This window comes from Clupea harengus, chromosome 1 (genome assembly GCF_900700415.2).
Source record: "Clupea harengus chromosome 1, Ch_v2.0.2, whole genome shotgun sequence".
In the NCBI taxonomy this organism is placed as follows: domain Eukaryota; kingdom Metazoa; phylum Chordata; class Actinopteri; order Clupeiformes; family Clupeidae; genus Clupea; species Clupea harengus.
Window position 1 is genome coordinate 9270957 of NC_045152.1, and position 19488 is coordinate 9290444.

The 19488-nt window shown below is 43.3% G+C and overlaps 1 protein-coding gene across 3 annotated transcripts in view; it reads right to left on the bottom strand.

Moving 5' to 3' along the window:
• Window positions 1-5476: 5476 nt before the first annotated feature.
• The window catches only part of stat5a (signal transducer and activator of transcription 5a), a 74293-nt gene continuing 60281 nt past the window's right edge, over window positions 5477-19488 (bottom strand). For all 3 annotated transcript variants that reach the window (XM_031566769.1, XM_012816842.3, XM_042707395.1), the window contains 10 exons: window positions 18696-18783; window positions 18078-18200; window positions 17471-17563; window positions 15714-15920; window positions 11962-12056; window positions 11213-11355; window positions 10813-10968; window positions 10489-10540; window positions 9743-9847; window positions 5477-8614 (listed from right to left, as the gene is read on the bottom strand). In XM_031566769.1, the coding sequence (XP_031422629.1) occupies window positions 8491-8614; window positions 9743-9847; window positions 10489-10540; window positions 10813-10968; window positions 11213-11355; window positions 11962-12056; window positions 15714-15920; window positions 17471-17563; window positions 18078-18200; window positions 18696-18783 (1186 nt within the window). In that variant the 3' untranslated portion in view covers window positions 5477-8490. The remainder of the gene's footprint in view (window positions 8615-9742; window positions 9848-10488; window positions 10541-10812; window positions 10969-11212; window positions 11356-11961; window positions 12057-15713; window positions 15921-17470; window positions 17564-18077; window positions 18201-18695; window positions 18784-19488) is intronic.

A 19488-nucleotide genomic window follows, 5' to 3' on the forward strand; every position in this document is an offset into this window, starting at 1 on the left:
TATGATGGGTGTCTAGCAGTTTCAACACTGTCAAGGCTGTGCTGAAGGATTTTCCGGTGTCAACACATCATCTAGTGAAGATGGCTCACGTTGCGGTGTAGAGAAGGCCTAGTACACTGGTGTACATAAGCATCTGACATCCACTGGATTCTTCACTCATTTCACGACAATGAAGGAGGTGTTACGTGAACTACTAAATCTCTCTTTGACATGACAGAAATGCAACATGTCCTCGGTTGATGTAAGCCGCCACATTCACCAAACGATCAAGGGGCTCTCTGTCGAGAAAGACCGCGTGGGAAAACAGAATAACCGGGCATAACCAGTAGCCAGTTCAAAGGAGTTCATCTCACCAAACGTCTCCCTGATAGTGAGCTGGTAACCATGATGAAGCCTATGGATCAGCACATCTGGCTGACTCGTACATAACTCGTTTTATTTGGAGAGCGTGGGGTGGGGAAGATTGCTCTGAGAGTTTGCCAATGAAGCTGTCTGTGAGTTAAGAGTCTGGAAATTACAAGGCAAGGAACATCAGGGTAAAACCTTGAAAAGACTTCCAGTGGCAAGCAACACTGTTGTTCCTACCTCTGCAGAGTGCAAGAGGTTTTTTTTTTGCATGTAATGACACTGACTGTAAGACCAGGAACCGACTGCAAGCCAGAAGCCTTACTGCATTATATTGACAAATTTGCATTGAGGCGAATGTGCTCCAGCAGCCTAAAAAGCCTGAAGCGCAAGCTCCTCTTGTTGTTGTCATCGAAGGTGGGGTCGCCCCGCCCAGCTTGTTGCGGGCATTGTCGGCACCTTCTGGCCAAAGTATTACTGGAGTGCCCCTTGCTCTGGCCAGCTCGCCTGCTCAGCTAGTTGTAGGTTCATCAATTCCTGAAGCACCTTGCCTTTGTCCAAGGTGAGCGTGACCTGGACTCCCATCTCTCAGCCGACCAGCTGTTGAAGCTTGCTGCCAGCTGAACCTATACGAGGTAGGTCTTGAGTGGCTCTTCTCCTCTGTAGAGTGGTAGCTTCGTGGTGCTCTGGCGCAGCACCTCTGTGGTTGTGTAGTGGTTCTCAGCTGGCCGGCAGTCAAAGCAGTGGCTGGTCCCCGGGGTTCCCAGTGCAGCTGCTTCCTCCATGCGCTGTGTGCTCGCTGGCCTGCCTGGTCTCCTGTCCACAATGTGGTCATAGTGGGGGATAGATCCGGTTTAGGTGGGGAAGGCGACTCGCTCCTCTGTCATCGTCCAGGGCGGGGAACATGGCACCATTCGCTGCTTTTTCCTGCCGGCTCTGAGGACACGGCCTGGTCTAGCCTGGTTAAGGCTGCTGAGATAATACCTTTCAGCCATGCTCCACCCCGGTGCAGCTCTTTGAAGAAGTCTTCAATCATCACAGGCTCCATCCAACTTCAGACACCAGTGAAGCGATGGCGCAAACTAAAGGCTTCTCTCTGGCGTCCTGCTGTTAACTGAAGAACCACACACAGGAAGCAATCATTCAGGAACTGATACAGAAGACAGGAAAGGCAGACAGTCATATCCACGCGGACACAAACACTATGAATTTATGAAGTATACAGCTAACCCAGACCAACTATATGACCATATGGCACTCAATCATTCTGTAAGAGCTTACGCAAAGTTACGTACTCTTACATGGAGCAAAACACTTCCTTGTCCCACCTTGGTCCCACTTCCTAGTTTTCGAAATGAATGTAGATGAATGGCGCACAAACATGTGAGACCATGGCAACCCAGGCTGAAACCACATTACAAATCCCAGTTTAACCCTTCTGGAGAAAAAGTTCTGAGAACAATGGCTAAGTACAGCGATTAGCTAGCTTTAATCTAACTTCATACAAAAATACAAAATAGAACAAAAATGTACATTCAATTGTGAATATGGTAAAAAAAATAATAATTCAAACAAAAACATGCTAGATGGAGTAATGTTTAATTAGCCAGCGTCCCCGTTGCTAGCCAACAAGACGTGAGAACAAGGTTAAAAGAAAGGATGAGATGCGTTAGAGGAATAAGTCAGGAGGTCAGAAAGCTGAAGCCTCTGACGGAGTGCATAGGGCACATTGTGAATGTAGGTGAAAGGAAACAATCTTTTTCTCACACAGAGTGCTGCCTGTCATGGACGTTCAATGAACCGCTAACAACTAATAGACTAGTCACCATGGTAACAGCAGGTGAGTGAAAGAATGGAGAGTGCGGGGTGGAAGAGGTGTGAGGGCATTGAGCCATTGAGGAAGTGATTCACACTAGTCACGAGACCAAGGCTCACTCAGACTCGCGCCTTATCCATGTGGGATAGCAAGGCTGTAAAACTGCCTCTTCTGCAAACCCTTTCTCTTGGCCATGCTGGAAGTTTGCCCAGTTTTTACAACATGCTAAAGCATCTGCAAGTACTAGAATGTGCTTAAACATGGGAATTTATGAACATTATATAATTACATGTCATTGTGAAACTATGCTCATGCAGTAAGATCAAGATCAATTTTAGATTCTAGCCAGAGACCATTGAGTTGAACTCATCGAGAACACGAAAGGTTTGCACTGCTGTATCGAGTAATTTTAAGTCTGGTATACCCCTGGGAGCAGAATCAACAGAATAGTATAAAGTTTTAACCACTACTAATATCTTTCTTATGTTTCACAAGAAGGTTTTTACTTAGGTAAAAACCTTCTTGTGAAACATAAGAAATGGAAATCCTGGAAAACTTCAGAACTTTTTGTGTGATACAGTCCCCATGTGTTGTTTAATTTTCATTCAATAATTAGGCCAAACCTGTGGAAAAAGTACTTGTAGGTTGTGAAAGGTCAGAAGATATGTAATTAAAGGTCCTTGAAAATTCATGGAAAGGTTTTAAAATGTTGGCAATGAAAATGCTGTATACCTTGTATACAAAAGGACATCAGCTGTCTTCATGCCTGGCTCATCCATTCATTTTGCGATATCTAGAACATTTTGAATGAGGACATTTTTTTTGGTTTTATTCTGCATTGCTTTTGTCTGTGCACATAGTCACAAAATATGCATGTTTACGATTGTATTGAATTGTGTTGAAAATCCTCTAATAAATGATGCTGATGGATAAAAGCATCTGATACATAAATAAACATAAACAACTTGTGTTTAATAACAAGGACCATGCACACTGGTGTGTCAAAAGGGTGGCTTTCACTTAAGTTTCCTTCTGTCTTGTTTTTTTTGTAAATATGTTTATTGGTTTTCATTTTTTTAGCACACAACAATACCTTTAAACAAACACACACACCAAAAACACAACACAAAGATACAACAACATTGGCTCAGCTACACACATACAATACAATTAAAATGAATATATATAAAGAAAGAAAACAGATACACGGCAAAGTACTCTCTCACGACCTTTCACAAAATCCCCGTAACATAATGTCAGAGACATTGGGGTCCAAATAATTCAGATAAGGTTCCCAAACTTTATAAAATTGTTTTTATTTTGAATGTATCACACATATCAGGTATTGTAGAGGTACTAAATCAAACAACACATTATGCCAGCCCTTAACAGTAGGCTGTTTATCGCTAATCCACTGCAATAATATATTCTTCCTAGCTGCATATGTAAGAAGAGTCTCTGTTTTTTAACATTACATATCTAGCAGGGAGACCTAGAATAAGACATTGGATCCATCTGTAATTTTTTTTAACCCCAAGTATCTTTTCAATATCTGTCAAGACATTAGACCAGTATCTTTGCAGTTTATGGCGTGACCAAAGGCAATGGTTTAGAGTACCAATCTCTGTTTTACATTTAAGACACATTGGTGACAAAGTTGGATTAAAATGATGTCTGCGGTTGGGGGATATATGCATTCTATGTAAAATTTTGAACTGTATTGATTTGGCTCGATTACAAACTGAAATTGATTTAGCGTAGATCCAAATATCTTCCCACTCATTGTCATTGATTGTAACAGAAAGTTCACTCTCCCACTTTTCTCTAAGCACTTGCAAAGCCACAGTTGACAGAGTACGCATAGCTCCGTAGAGTAGACTGATAGACATCCTCCCAGCTGTTCCAAACAGTACTTTCTCAAGGTGAGATGCACCAGGGTTATCAATTAGGGTTGTACTGTGCAATATATATAATGTCTTATCTGTAAATAACGAAAGAAGTTCTCTCTGGGGATATTATATTTCTCAACCACTTGGTTAAATGAGATTAATGAAATTAGGTCTTTCAACACATAAATGCCACAATAACGCCACTGTCTGAAGCCAGCATCAAGTAGTCCTGGTTGGAAATCGGGATTGTTCAAAATAGGAGTGAAAAATTATGTTAGTTTTGACTTCCCCTCAAGTCCACGCGTTAGTCGCCAAGCCTTAATTGTGTTGAGAGTAACAATATTGTCACAGCATGACCTAACAGTTTTAAAACTCTTAACAAACAGCAGGTCCTTCAGTGAGTATTTTGATAGGGAGGTTTCCACATCCAGCCAGACAGAGGGTCTCATTTAAGATCCAATCATAAATATATCGCAAATGAGCACAAAGCTGGTACTTTCTCAAATTTGGTTAGTCTAATCCACCTTCAGAGCTTGGCAGTTGTAAGGTAGTCATCTTTAGCTTTGGTCTGCGTTTGCTCCATATAAATGCACTAAGCCAACCATTTAGTTATTTCAAGACTCCATTTGAAAATAAAACAGGGATCATTTGGATAGGGTAAAGAATTTTTGCCAAGATCTTCCGGTCTACATTTAGAAGAGATATGGGCGTATAAGAGGCACAGGACTCTGGACATTTCCCCTTTTTCAGATAGAGATATTTGCTTCTCTCAGGGCTGGGGTAACTCTTTATTTGAGAAAGCATCTTTAAACATGCTGACTAAAGGGTCTACTAATATGCCTAAGAAACTCTTTGTAAAGTTCACTGCTGAATCCATCTGGTTCAGGGGCTTTTCCATTCTGAAGAGTTCCTATGGCATTAACCACCTCTTCTCTGGAAATGGGTGAATAAAGAGCAAGTTTATGTTCTGATGGTATAGTGGGCAAGTTCAGCTGGTGAAAAAACGTAACAAATCAGAACAGACGCATTACTTGGCTGTTCAGAACTGTAGAGATTATGATAGAATATCTTAAAGGTGTAATTTATCGCAATCATCGCAAAGGGCTGCAATGGTTTGTGACTCGTATTTCCCAGGTTTATCCCCATGTTCATACATTTTTTGTCTAATAAATTTTACTTTGACTTCCTCATCTTGTGTTAAAAGGTTGTCTAAGTTTGTTCTGATTGCAGATATTTCTGTCAAAGTAGTGGGAGATGGGGACTCGACATAAGCATTTGCTTTAGCATTAAGTTCAGCCATTAACAGATTCTGCTTTTCTCTTTTTTGCCTTTTTTTACTTGCTGAAAAATAAATAATCAACCCCCTAGCATATGCTTTAGCAGTTTCCCATAGTAAGGCAGGGCTGTCTGTGGACCGTGCAGAAAAGAAAGTAGACGCTTTATCAACAGTGTGAATTGTTCTCCAAACATCAACAAATCCTAAGTCCTCACAAATAGAACTGAGTGCCTCAGCCTGTGGTGAAAGAGACACAGCTCTAGAAGGTAATCTATCAATAAGTGGGTTTAGTATGCAGGTAATCCTTCTGTCCTTCTAATGGATCAGACTATTTGGAATGTTCTAGTAGGCATCCAACCATGGCATGAAACTGAGAGGACAGAACACAGCCCACAGCCCCTGGAAATATTCTGTATGTTATCACAAGCCTTTCAAGTTCAGTGGACTTGGTCACATGACTGTGGCAGTGCTCAGCTGTCTAATTTAAAAGTGTCTGGATCTGCTTTCATGACGTGCGTGTGTGCAACTTTAAAAATATACAATGTTCAATTCAGCACAGTAAACTAACAAAATATTGTTTAAATTGCTATCTTTGATGCTGAAAGAGATGATCTGACATCAGATGATAAATTCAAACACAACACATTTCCTTAGGAGCAGGAGTTCTGTCACTGAAATTATTTAGAAAACTTTATTTGACTTGAATTGCTGTTTTTTTTCCTTGGACATATCCAAGCACTAAAACCAAAAACCACAAAATAGGACAAACATGAAACAGGAATCACAAACGCACACACGCGCACACTCACACACACACACACACACACACACACACACACATTCACACAAGGACAAAACATACACACAGGAGTACACATCTGCACACTCGCGCATAGAATGTGTCCACCTACAGCATCATGAAAACAAGGTACAGGCAAAACGAGACAGGTCAGAGTCAAGAGAAAAACAAAAACAAGAAAGGGAGAGCAATAAAAAAGACATATCACTTGACAATCTTGGATTTTTTTTTGTCTCTTCAAAATAAAACCTTGAAGTACAGAGTATAACACTAACTTGAAATAACAAAGACAGACTGAGGATAGGGGGAACATAGGGGACGGTTGTCAAATTTTCATATCAGCTTAGTCATGAGAACACCTCTGCTGTGTCACACACACTGGAGTTGACGTTTAAGGGCAATCTTTTGGAGTTCATTTGCTAATGTTGCCTGTGTGCAACAAAAACACCCCTATCAATACCAGGGAACCGTTTGTTCAGTAGCACAATCTCATTCACTCATTCGCAAGGTGTTTCCAATCTTCAAACCAAGAGAGGCTCACGTGAGGATTATCTTTGATCAGACACAGGCATTTTCAGTACAGCCCTACACGTTTTAACCTGTAAGGGTACTAGGACACATACACACACAGTGGTGGCTTTGCAAGCCAGTTCACAGGTGACAGAGATAAAGGACACGACTACAAGCTTTGTGTAATAAAGTGTTAGACAAAATAGATTACGTTAGCATTGACCTGTACAAAGATAGATTCATTTCTTTGCATGTTTAGAATTCATTCTTTTTTCACTATTTTCACAGATCCATCCAATACTTCCTCCTGAGTGTGTGTGTGTTTGTGTGTGTGTGTATGTGTGCGTGTGTAGATGCAGGGCAATCTTGCATTCACTGAGAACATGAGAGGTCAGAGAGAGAGAGAGAGAGAGAGAGAGAGAGAAGGTGGTCAGTGAGGGAGAGTGACAGGATAAAAGAGGCTGAACGTGGAACGGTAGCCAGCGGGTACAATGTTGTGCAGTGAGTGAACTCCCCAGCACCTTAAGAGAAGTGCTCGCGACAGATGTTAGCATCCATGGGTTTTAGCCTCATTGCTAGCATGCCCATGCCCGAGGTTGCGAGTTCGAGTCCACTGTGGTTGTCTACACAACGCAGGCTACACGCTACAGGCTACACTGTCCTACCATGCTGTAATGTTATCTTCATTCACCATCACCCCATAGAATATTCTAGCATGTTCTAATGTTATCTGGTTACTTCAGCACAGTGCCTACAGAGCCCCTTCAGCACAGGTTTTCAGCTGTTCAGCTAGGATGGATGCATAGTGCAGAAATGTTTTTACAACTCATCTTTGTTTTGTTTTTTTAGCTGCTACAGATGCACACTGTATTGCTATCAAAGCAATCAAATGTATACTTGTCCATACACTTCCGATGTGGCTGTGTGCAACTACAACCCACATGCATTTTGGATAAAAGCATTTGCCAAAAAATTCAATTTCTAAATGGCTGGGGATATCCCAGACTCCCAAAGGGGTTACAATGAACACCTGAATAATCCTCAACCTGTTTCTTTACCCTACTCCTTACTCTAGGCCTTAACCTGCTCACCCAGTCACAGTTACTGCAGCAAGCAGAAAGGGCCACAAGGTCCAGTCGCAAAGATAAAAGGTGTAAAGAGAGGTGGGCTTGAACTGGAGATGGCGACTCTAGCACAGACATCATGTAATATTTGAGCTACACTGAGTAAACAGAAGCACACAGACAACACAGTGACGAAAAGGATAGAGAAGGAGAGGCGGATTGAGGACAGACTGAGAATGTGTGTGTGTGTGTGTGTGTGTGTGTGTGTGTGTGTGTATAGAGACAAGCACAGACATTGTCATAGACACTCAAAGCAGGTCTGCGGCTATCCTTCACAAGACCTTGTCAAAAGACAGCGACTATTATGAATGAAGTACATCTTAGATTAGGAAAAAAAAAATACAAAACAAAACAGGTACATTTCTGAACGCTGAATGCACTATCGTAGATATTTCAGTCATTGACAGTAATACAAAATAAAAACATGCATGTGCTCATTTGGATTTCTCTTGTCACTATCACATAGCCAATGAATGTCATTTGCATTACTGTTGGCATTGTACTGTATTTCGCATTATGTCTTAATTATTTATATCTGGGGGAAATCAAAAAGACGCAGGCAGCGAGCATGCTGAGAAAAAAAAGGACAAGAAACAAAATATAAAATTTCACAACTATTATCAATATTTCACATTGAAGACACAGGGGAGAGGACGGCAGCATGAGACGATCTTGGGTGACGCAGTGAGGGCCGCAGTGAGGGCTGAGGTAAGAGGTCGAAAGGTCAGCTGTCAGGACTGCTGGCCGCTCCATTGGCTCTCCATCGGTCGGCGCAGCAGCTCCTCCACGTGCCGCGCCACATCCATGGTGTCGTCCAAGTCGAAGTCGCCATCAGTGTCTAGCATGGGGTCACTCCTGGTGGAGGGGGAGAGGGAAAGAGAGCAGGGGTTTACACATTATATTTACATTTACTTTTAGTTACTTAGCAGACGCTTTTATCCAAAGCGACGTACAAAGGAGAGAACAATCAAGCTACGAGCAATAGAGACCTAGTGTAAGAATAAATACTACTTTACATAATAAATAAAAAAAGTGCAGGAATGTAACTACTGCATGTGCGAGTAAAGTATTAGTTAGAGGAGATAGCATTAGAGGAAGGATAAGAAGACGTAGAGGAAGGGAGAGGAAGTGCAAGTTAGGAAATTAGGTGCTCTCTGAAGAGTTGGGTCTTGTGTTTGTTTAGATTCACAACAGCAAACACTGACAAAGAAACACACAAACACACAGGTAAACACTCACACATACACAAATCCTCAACTATAGGGTGGGCATATGCCCATATGCTGGTCAAAGGTAAAAGTATCCAGGCCTTCTAACTGGCCAACTGATACTACACTCTCAGACTGTCACATAATGTCTAAGGCACAGCTTCTGTTTGCATGATGTAGATAGTTCCCAGAATTCTGTTCTATGTATGTGTTCTATTATGCTGTTTCCCTTTTTGTGTTAATGTTAGTGCGTATTACTGTTATCATTTTTACTCCGTGTGTGATGTTCAAATGCCTGTGTGTTGGTCCCCTTGTTAGTTAGCGTATTTGTGTCATGTAGAAACTAGACTTCCCTCGACTTTCCCCTTTCAGTATCTATTATTCCTGCCTAGTTGTGATGTGCATCATATTAAAAGGCTTGACGCCAAATAAGCCTGTGCCTTGTTCCAGCTCGATTGTAACCGAGGTAACAGGCGTCAGGATATATCACTGATTTGGTAATGGGAGTGTCAATCAACTCACGGCTGTGGGCTGAATCACTGTCACATTAGCAACTGAACAGTCATTAAGGTGCACAAAGGTGCACCCCCTGCTAGTTGATAAAAGGGCAGGAAATTGTTGTGAAAAAGTAGACAACTTCACTGTAACAGTACTGTTCAGTTGAACTGCAGCCTGTTCAGGTATGAATCAATGCGTGCGTGCACAAACATGAACTGATTTTTGAAAACATTGTGACCATGTTAATTTAGCCGCTAGTGGATTGCTATATACTCACATGGGTGGGTAGAGGCCATAGTTGTGTGGATGATTAACAGCAGGCGATGCTGCATGATCCATGTAGGTTGGGTTCACCGCAGGGTCAGCGTTTGCTGTTGTGAATCTAAACAAACACAAAAACACAAAGGGACATACATGAGCATCCATACATTCATATACAGTATATCCATACATTCATATACTATATCCCCCCAAAAAAACAACAGATAACATCAACACTGAGCAGCCAGCTTTCTGCCACACAGCAACAACCCTTCACCTGGCCAGGACTTCACATTCCCACTTTTAGGAGTAACCAATCCAGGGCTGAGAGCAGGTTGAGGGCCTTATTGGCTAGCATGTACCAAGAGTGAATCCACTACTGATGCTATCCCTGCTTGAACACGATGTTCCCAAAGACAATGAGATATTGAGTCACTTTGGGCCAGGGGTGCAGTTACGTTCTCTTACTTGTATCTAACATGGCATCGATGCGCCCTCACTAATTGCTTAAGCTTATTACGCTAACTATGCTGCCAAAGTCAACAGAGGGAAATGCAGCTGAGTAGGAGGATGTCCCCGTGGTGACCATTAAGCTTCAGGTTCGGTGGACCCTCTCCAACCCCGCTGGCGAGGCTAATAAGCTAATGGTGATGCTTGCTAATGAAGCTACTCGTATGCCGAGGAGAGGCGGCGGAGGTGGACTTAATGACTGATCAGCATTCACTCCTGGAAGCGATGACGGGGAGGAGCGCACAAACTTACTCTGGTACAACTTGTTTGATTTGAGGTTTGACGTAGCCGTCCACCGCTTTGGCTGCAGAGTATAGAGAGAGAGAGAGAGAGAGAGAGAGAGGGAGGGAGGGAGGGGGGAGAGAGAGAGAGAGAGAGAGAGAGAGAGAGAGAGAGAGAGAGAGGGAGGGAGAGAGAGAGAGAACGAGAGAGAGATACAATTTATTTCAAATGAATATCTTTCATTTTGACTGTACTGGTTAAGAACACTGCTGGACTCTCATCTATCTGCACAGCTCTTGCATTAGCAGTACACATTTCATTTAAGATATGATGGATGGAAAAATGGTTGCTTACAGAGAGGTGGGGTGTAGTATTTCGAGAAGACCTCATCCTTGGGCCGGTCCGGGTAGAGGTAGAGCAGATGGTTCAGGTCACTGATTCGGTCTGCCAGCGAACGGATGGAGAAGTCTTTGGTTGTGTAGGGCATGAGATTCCACACCATACGCTCTCCTAACAGACAAACAGAACAGTGCAGGTCTGGTTGTGAGTAGGTGAATGTGTGTGTGTGTGTGTGTGTGTGTGTGTGTGTGTGTGTGTGTGTGTGTGTGTGTGTGTGTGTGTGTGTGTGTGTGTGTGTGTGTGTGTGTGTGTGTGTGTGTGTGTGACTCTGTGTGTGTGTGTGTGTGTGTACGTGTGTGTCTGTGTGTGTACGTGTGTGTGTCTGTGTGTACATGTGTGTGTGGGTGACTGTCACCTGCTTTGTTGGGGTTCTCGGCCACCCAGGCGATGGTGATGCCACCAATCTCTGAGTCACTGAATCGCAGCAGGAAGGTGCCGTTGGGTTTGGACATCAGCATGTCCTGAGCCTGGTGTTTGTTCACAAAGCCAAGGATCGCACTGTTGGACAAACACAGGGAAACATCAGCACATAGACACACACACAGACACACACACACACAAACACACACAACAAAGATGCACATGCACACAGACACAGACACCAGAGAAGGTTGATACACATCATTACAAACACACACACACACACACATGCATCCGTAGGAACATGTGCACATACATAAACAATAAATGCACATAGGAAAACACAGTGTACACTGTTTAATATACAAAAGAGACATCATAAGGCAGGGATGTTTAGGGGCATACTGTAAATATGCCTACAGCGAAGTCTGGCTTTTTTGATGATGTGTTTGTGTGAACGTTGTATGCACTTCAGATGCTGGACAACATCTGGCAACCCAGCCACTAATGCTTTTTATTCTTTCCTATAGGTGAATACATAGCTACAAGATCCTGTTTCCATGGCAAAAGAGCTTAAGAGCTATACTACTCTAAGTGTCCAAGAGCACTCAAAAAGAAACATTGATGCACATGCTAAGCCAAACATTGCTTTTTTCTTTTATTATAATTATTTTTCATAATAAAGCCACAACAAATCCAGCATGCACACATAACCACAGAGAGCAGTGGAGAGAATTCTGTTACCCGTCATTCCAATGTGGCTTCAGATGTTTCTTAGTGAGTTCCATGACGCCATCGAACCACTGCCAGAAGGTAAAGTTTCTCATTTGCAGACTTTCCTGAAGGCAAAGAGATAAAACATCATGCTCAAACATTACCACATTTGATTTTTTTTTCTTAATTCATAAATTCACCTAAAGCCACAATTTGCGAGGGCCTTTGAAACGAAAGCTTTGAGAAGATATCTGAACCTGGGATGAGTGAGGAGCTTACGACATTTTAGCATGTAGCATTAATGATATAGACACCACACAACACAACAAAACCCCACGCTAGTCTCATGAAGCACCTTAACGAGTGAAGTTTCAGAATCTACAGCATGAGCAAACAGACGAAGCATGTGGGGCAAGGCCTCTGGCCGGGGACCTGTAGCGCCTTGTAGGACAGCAGGCATAAAATGGCTGCACAGGCAGGGATTGTGAAACGAGGCCGAGCAAAAGATAACCCGCCACCCCCCTGCACGTATTCCCCAAAGGGAAGGAAGACAGGAGGCGACTGGAGAGGAGGTGGGATGGCAGGACACGTGCCGAGGTCAAGCCATGGTCCATGAAGAGGTGGATATGCATGCTGTGATGAATTAGATAGGGTAGATGTAATGAATCCTGCGTTTCGGGACTCTAATTGAGCACAACATTAGTATGTAGACAGTTAAAATAAATACATATAATATAAAAAAAGTTAAAAATAAAAAAATATTAACCCGTTTGTGCTTACACATGTATGTAGTGTGTGTGTGTGTGTGTGTGTGTGTGTGTGTGTGTGTGAGGGTGTAATAAAGAGCCAAAACTGCTGGGGGCATGTTAAATAATGTCTGCTTTACAGACAAGACGACAAAGCAAATACACATTCTAAAAAAATTTACCCTGATAACCTCATTATTTGCTGGTCACAGGAAGACCCAAAGTCCCTCTCTCTCATGTCAATAACCACTGAATACACATTAGCCTTGTTGTTAAGGCTAATTCTGTCCCAAGCCGACAAGCTCGGAAAACAGATAAACAAAACAAAAAGTACATATCTAACGAGACCATGTATTAAATGCGTCCGCTGAAAGGGGCGACCAATCAACCCCTTGAGGCACCAGAATATAAAGGATGTGCTGAAATGAGGCCTAACTGGACAGATGAGGACGTTTATTCCTGTTTTTGAATCTCAAGCATGACAGTTTAATCTGCAGGCTGATATTTTTCCTGTTGATGGGATCCAGCCATGACCAGTTAATCAAAGGGCAAATACAGCACATGCGCTGGCTCCCTTTGATTTAATTGGCTGACTTTAACAGGAATCACGGTGCCTGGAACTAAATACATTAGGCACTGTCCAGCTCGAGAGATCTGTCCGTAACATCTCTCTCTCTCTCTCTCTCTCTCTCTCTCTTTCTCTCTTTCTCTATCACCACCCCTCCCCCCCTCTGTCTCTCCCTCTCTGCACGCAATGTTTTCATCTAGATCATGATGTCCTCGGGAAGAGCACAAATTCAGCTGTTGCCAGAATAAAACGTCTCAAACTGGCGTCTATTAACACATGAAGCTTCCATAAGATAAAAATATATGTGTGAGTGTTGAGTGTGTGTGTGTGTTTTTGTTAGAGTTATACAGGGATGCAAACACATGTATGGTCAAAAAAAGAGAGAGGTAATTGAAGCCCTCGCCCCGCGGAAAATATCCATATACATTGCCACCAACCCCCCGGCATCCCCGGCCCACCCCTATAGGCACATAGAGTAAAATGAAATTCAGAAAATTCTTCTTCCTCTTCTTCCTGGCCACCTCCTGCAACGTATACAGGGCCTTCAGTCTGGCTGCATTCATGTTTGAGACGTGTCTGCCTCTCTTTGGCCAGAGCAGTAGTCTTGGCCTTCTCGACACTTTCACATGTAGCACTGCAGCCATACTCCGCCTGCTTCTTCTGCTTTGCCTCCGGCCCACCACTTCACAATGCAGTCCCCCCAGGATTTTGCGGGCCTTTTTTGTGATAGTTTCGGCCTAAAATTCCTGATTTTGCGGGAGCTTTTCCAAAAAGTTGCAGTATTGTTTAGGTGTTTGTTGCGATGCAGTTGCGGGAGCAAGTGGAAGTTGCGATAGAGTTGAGAATTTCCCATTTTGTAATTATAATTGAGTTATTTGTTGAAAAATAAGTTATTAATAAACAAACATTCATTAAGGAACAAAACCATTGAGAAATGGTCCTCTAAATAACCTCACCAACATGCCAAACAAAAGATTAATGGGACTACAAAAATGTCTTATTCAGGTCAGCAAATGTATATTGCTTGTATTGTTGTTATGGAAACAAACACAGTATAGTATTGGACTTTTACTTTGACATCATTCAAATGTTCGTCTCGTGGGAATGGCAACAGCTGTTATCTAGAAACATAGTTATGCTATGTTATGCTAAACACGTAGTGAGAACAGTACATAGGCTTTACTTATCCACAACGAAGTGCACCTGTTGGTATTACAAAAGGACCAGGGGTTAGACTGAATAAAATGTTATAAATATCTCAGCCTTCACATATAACGAAAAAAAAACCAGCCTGTCACTGATCTGTCTCGTCGTCCTGCCTGCCTTTCTGCCGTTCTCATTCTATGCTTATCAATCAGTTTTGCTATCCTTGTTGATTTATTTTATCTGTATAGGTGTTTATGTTGTTTAATTTCATATATTAATTTAAAGTCGTCCAATTTCAAGTAACCCATTCTTCAAAACTATCTGCTACCTTATCTTTAAACATAAAGTAACGTTAAATCTCCATTGCAACAGCTTTCGAGGGTTTTGGAAATAATCGCTGCTGATTTGCTTATTTCTTATTTACTTGTTTGGTGGAGGCAATCCAGAATTATTGTTGATAAAATTATGATCAGACCCCCCCCCCCCCCCCCCTTAAAAAAAACTCTTCGGATCTGCACGATTCACACAAGTCACCCAAACTGCTGTGAAAAAAGCGAGAGGCGCCGAAAAGCGCGCTGTTTGCATCCCTGGTTATAGGGCCGTGCAAGTTTTCCAGTTCCCCTCCTTCCAGCTCATGTGAAAATGTGCCACGCGTAAAAAAAAACACCAATCTTGCGCCTGTTTGTGTAAAACATGGGTTGTTTCTTGAATAAATAACATCCTATACTTTCAGAACAAAACATTTATTTCATTTCATTTTATACATATATTTTCATTTTGCGGCAGTCTCCCGCTCCCACAACACGCATCAGTTTCTCCCCATCTGCACTCCGCACTCCGCAATCACAATGAGTCCTGCGCCCGCAGTCTTATGCGCTGGGTCTCGTGGTACGCCCACGGGAGTGTAGGCCTGTAGTTTGAGTCAGCGCATACCTGCTGCTCTGTGAACGTGTGTGATTACTTGTGCTCTTGTGGAGTGAGAGTGTGTGGGCTGTTTACTACTAAATACATGCGTAATCTCTACAAATGCACCACAAAGGCCAGCTAATTGGCCATTGTTTGGGGGATTCAGTAATAATGGTCGAGGACACTTCAACATGACGCATGAGGAGGTGCTTATTGGACTGACCCTTGGAAACCTCTGATTATCGCCGTCCACTCATTACCCCACTAATCTACAGCCCACAATCCAACCCCTAACCCACCACCCTCTCGTCACCGAACCTCGGTGACCGCTGCATTCCCACAATGGACAGGTGGACAATGACGTCCACATGGTGCAATGTTCCATAGGACTGGTGGTGGCCGGAGAAAAGTCTTACCCTGTTGAACTGGGACCAGGTCATGGTGATGCTGCGGTAGTCCTCAGCGCTGCTGCTGGAGCTGCTGAAGGCCTTCTGGGCCAGGAAGACCAGGTTCTCCTCCGACAGGCCCCGGGTGCTTTGCACCTCCGCCTTGTACTTCATGTTCAGAGCCTCGCACAGCTGCGACCACAGCACCTTATCGGGCACTATGAAGGGCACCCTTCCCTGAGAGAGAAAAGAGACGGGAGCAGAACAGTAGTTGGCTCACAGCAGACCCGTAGAGATTACATGGGATGCACACTATGGTCTTAATGTCTTGTCTGTGTTTCCAGAGTTGATATAGAAATAAAGTGAAATATATTTAATTGTGCTTTCTTTGTTAGCTAGGTTAGTGACGTTACGACATAGGTCAGAAGGTCACAGACTGGCGCGCCCGCGGCAAATAGGGAGCTTGAGTTTTGATATCTTGCCTATATGGGGGGGGGGGGGCTCTCAGGGTTTTTCTGCGGGGGGGCCTCACGTGTTTCCGTTACGGTACTGGCTCACAGCAACTAGTCTGATTCTACCACTAGACTTCTACTCCAGGGTTAAAACTAATTTTGCGTATATAAAGGAGGAATCTTAGATTTGAATGATCACATTTTTAAATACCTTTACATAATAGCTTGAGTGCCACTGTGGAAGAATTTGACAGCCCTAAAAGCCACTTTGAAACCCGTATCAGGCACACTTAATATTGTCTTATGTTTGTCTTTTTTCAGGCACTGAAAAGAAAATTCTTTAAATTGCAGGTAATTGTAGTAATTGAGTAATTGAAAATTACAGGTTCAGATAACAAAAAAACTCTCCAGATTTTGTTTAGGCAAAATGATGGTCAGTGGGAAGCATTACGTCATCACGAATCAAAAGAGACTCTGATGTCAGTCAGACACTCAGGGCGATCAGAGGAAGAGAGCAAGCGACCGGGGCACTGTGGTATGTATGCACTCTCCTCCCACTGAGGAGGCTCGTGCCATGTTCACTCGCTGTCTGTTCACGACTGTTCATGACTGTTCATGACTGTTCATGACTGTTCGCGTCTCCCTGACATCATTTTGCCAATCTTATGTGGAGGTGACACAGTGAGGTGCTCTGCAGAAGATGCAAGTTGAACACATACACGCTTCAAATGCTAAAAAAAAAAAAATATCAAATGCTTTGATTCAAATACAACTCTCTACTTCTAACTTCTAACAGCTACCCAATGAAAAGTCAATTCATTCCGCGATCCATTCAGAGATGTTGTTCAGCAATGGTTCAACCTGGGTTCAACCTTGAATGGCTAAAAAGGAATACCCTGACATTTGATTTTTGTTTTGTTTGCCTGGTCAATAAAAATATAATAATTCTGACAGGGTACCACAATATTTTGAACTGCACAATATTTCAAACAGTATCCGTCTGATGAGTTTTATACTGCACATGATCAGTGCCCTTTCAGAAATATACCGACTTTAGGTGTAAGTCATTTTAACATGCAGGGGTGTAGACAAGCTCACTTTATGTTGGCCTAGCCCTAGAGTAAACATATACACCCAGAGATTATTTTGTCCTTCACTAAGGAATTTAGATCCATTAGCTGACAGTGTATGAAAGTGAGTATGAAAGTTAGTAGTTGCTTCTGTTAATTACTGTCCATCACTACTGTACTCATCATGATCTGTTTATTAAGCAATAAAGTTCAAAGGTCACCAGACGCACAAAAAGCTGCTAACCGACCAAAGCACCAAACTCACAGACTCAGCGAAAGCGTTGTCCCACAGGACTGTAGCCGTGGCGTTGTTGTCCTGGCTACCGTGAACAATGACCACCACGGGGAGGGAGAGAGTCTGCAGGGGGGAGGCAAGAAAAGAAAAATTTAGAAAAGAAAGGAAAAGCAACCACACAAAAAAAACACGGGTCAATCTCCCTGTCCATTTTCAAAAGATGAAAATGTGTGAAGCGTCCCTCTAACCGCTCCATTACTTCCTGTTCTCACTGCGCTATTACTTCCATTTCTAGAGCTCAGTGGGTACAGCAGAGCGGACAATGTCATGGCCTGGGGTTCAACATCCACAAAGCACTCCCATTGCACTGATAAATTGCCTGCGCCCATTGCACTGTAGCTCATTCACTTCAGACCCAAACAAAACACTTTAGTAAGTGGTCAAGGTACTCATGGAGCCCTGACTGAGAAAAGGAGAAAAAAAACAACAACAAAGCAAAAACTCCACGGGCTTTTTACAGAAACCTGAGTATTGCAACTGTAAGTACAAACCAATCAGAGCCCAGGAGAGCTTCTCCACCCCCACCTCCACCTTCAGCCCTCCTCCTCCTCCTCCTCCTCCTCGAGTGCTGCCTCACCTTGACCTGAAAGACCAGCTCGTTGCTGCCCACGCTGAATTGCGACTCGAAGAGGATGGTGAACTTTTCCTCCGTCACCGACTCCGCGCCCCGGCGGTCCGAGCGCTTGATCCGCTTCAGGGACTACGGGAAGGAGAGAACACCAGGGGTCAGAGAGGGCCAGGCAATGAATGGGAGAGAGACATTTTTTTTAAAGATAAATTGATAAATCGGATAATTGATAAATCCATCCTTATGACTGCTGGAAACCCTGACAGCACTGAACTCTTTCTGAATACGGAGCTCATGCTTGGCTTTGCCCTTCTGATCTCATCCCTGAAAGCCTATAGACGACTCTTCACAGACTATTGACATTGCCTTGACAGCGGGCACTTATTTCTACTATATTACATTAAATTGAGTGTATTATATTGACCATGCTGTTCACCTCCTACACGACAATTACGCCTTGAGATGAGCAGATAATGTTTTGTCAGTGGTTGTTGACACACCTCGCTGCCTCACCCTCAACACCCTCACCCCCCCCCCCCCCCCCCCCCCCCCCCCCCCCCCCTTTCATAAATGATGCCGCCAATCAAAGTGCTGAAGTGCTTTGTGCCGCTTGAAAGGCGGGCTCACCATGTTTCGGAAGTGTGCACTGAGGGTGCCCGTGGTCTGGTGGTACTCCATCACACAGTTGTTGTTGAGGATCTCTCCACTGCTGTCACTGAGGAAGGAGAGAGAGAGAGGCAGAACAGGAACGGAGAGGAGAGGAAAGAGGATAGGGACAAAAAGAGGATGGGGTAATGGACAGAGAGAGAGAGAGAGAGAGAGAGAAAGAGAGGGGGTTGGTAAAGGAGAGAGGGAGAGACAAATTAAATTTGAAAAATTCATGACTAGTAGAAGCACTGTTCTAAATGTTCCCGCCACATAAGATGTTCACACACGGTGTCTGAGTGAGTTTGTGCACGTGTGTGTGTGTGTGTGTGTGTGTGTGTGTGTGTGTGTGTGTGTGTACGTTGCATATGCACGTAAAGCATGTAAAGTACATAAGTAGTTTTTTGACGTGGATGTATGTTTCTCTGCATGTGTGTGTGTGTGTTAGTGTGAGCGTGTGTGTGAGAGAGAGAGAGAGTGTGTGTATATGTTGTATGTGTGAGTGAGTGTGTGTGTGTGTGTGAGAGAGAGAGAGAGTGTGTATCTATGTGTGAGTGAATGTGTGTGAGCGAGAGAGAGTGTGTGTATGAATGTGAGTGAGTGTGTGTGTGCCAGAGCGAGAGAGAGAGAGCGTGTGTATGTGTGAGTGTGTGTGTATGTGCAAGAGAGAGAGAGAGAAAGAGAGAGAAAGTGTGTATGTATGTGTGAGTACCGGTATGTGTGTGTGTAAGAGAGAGAGAGTGTGTATGTATGTGTGAGTATGTGTGTGTGTAAG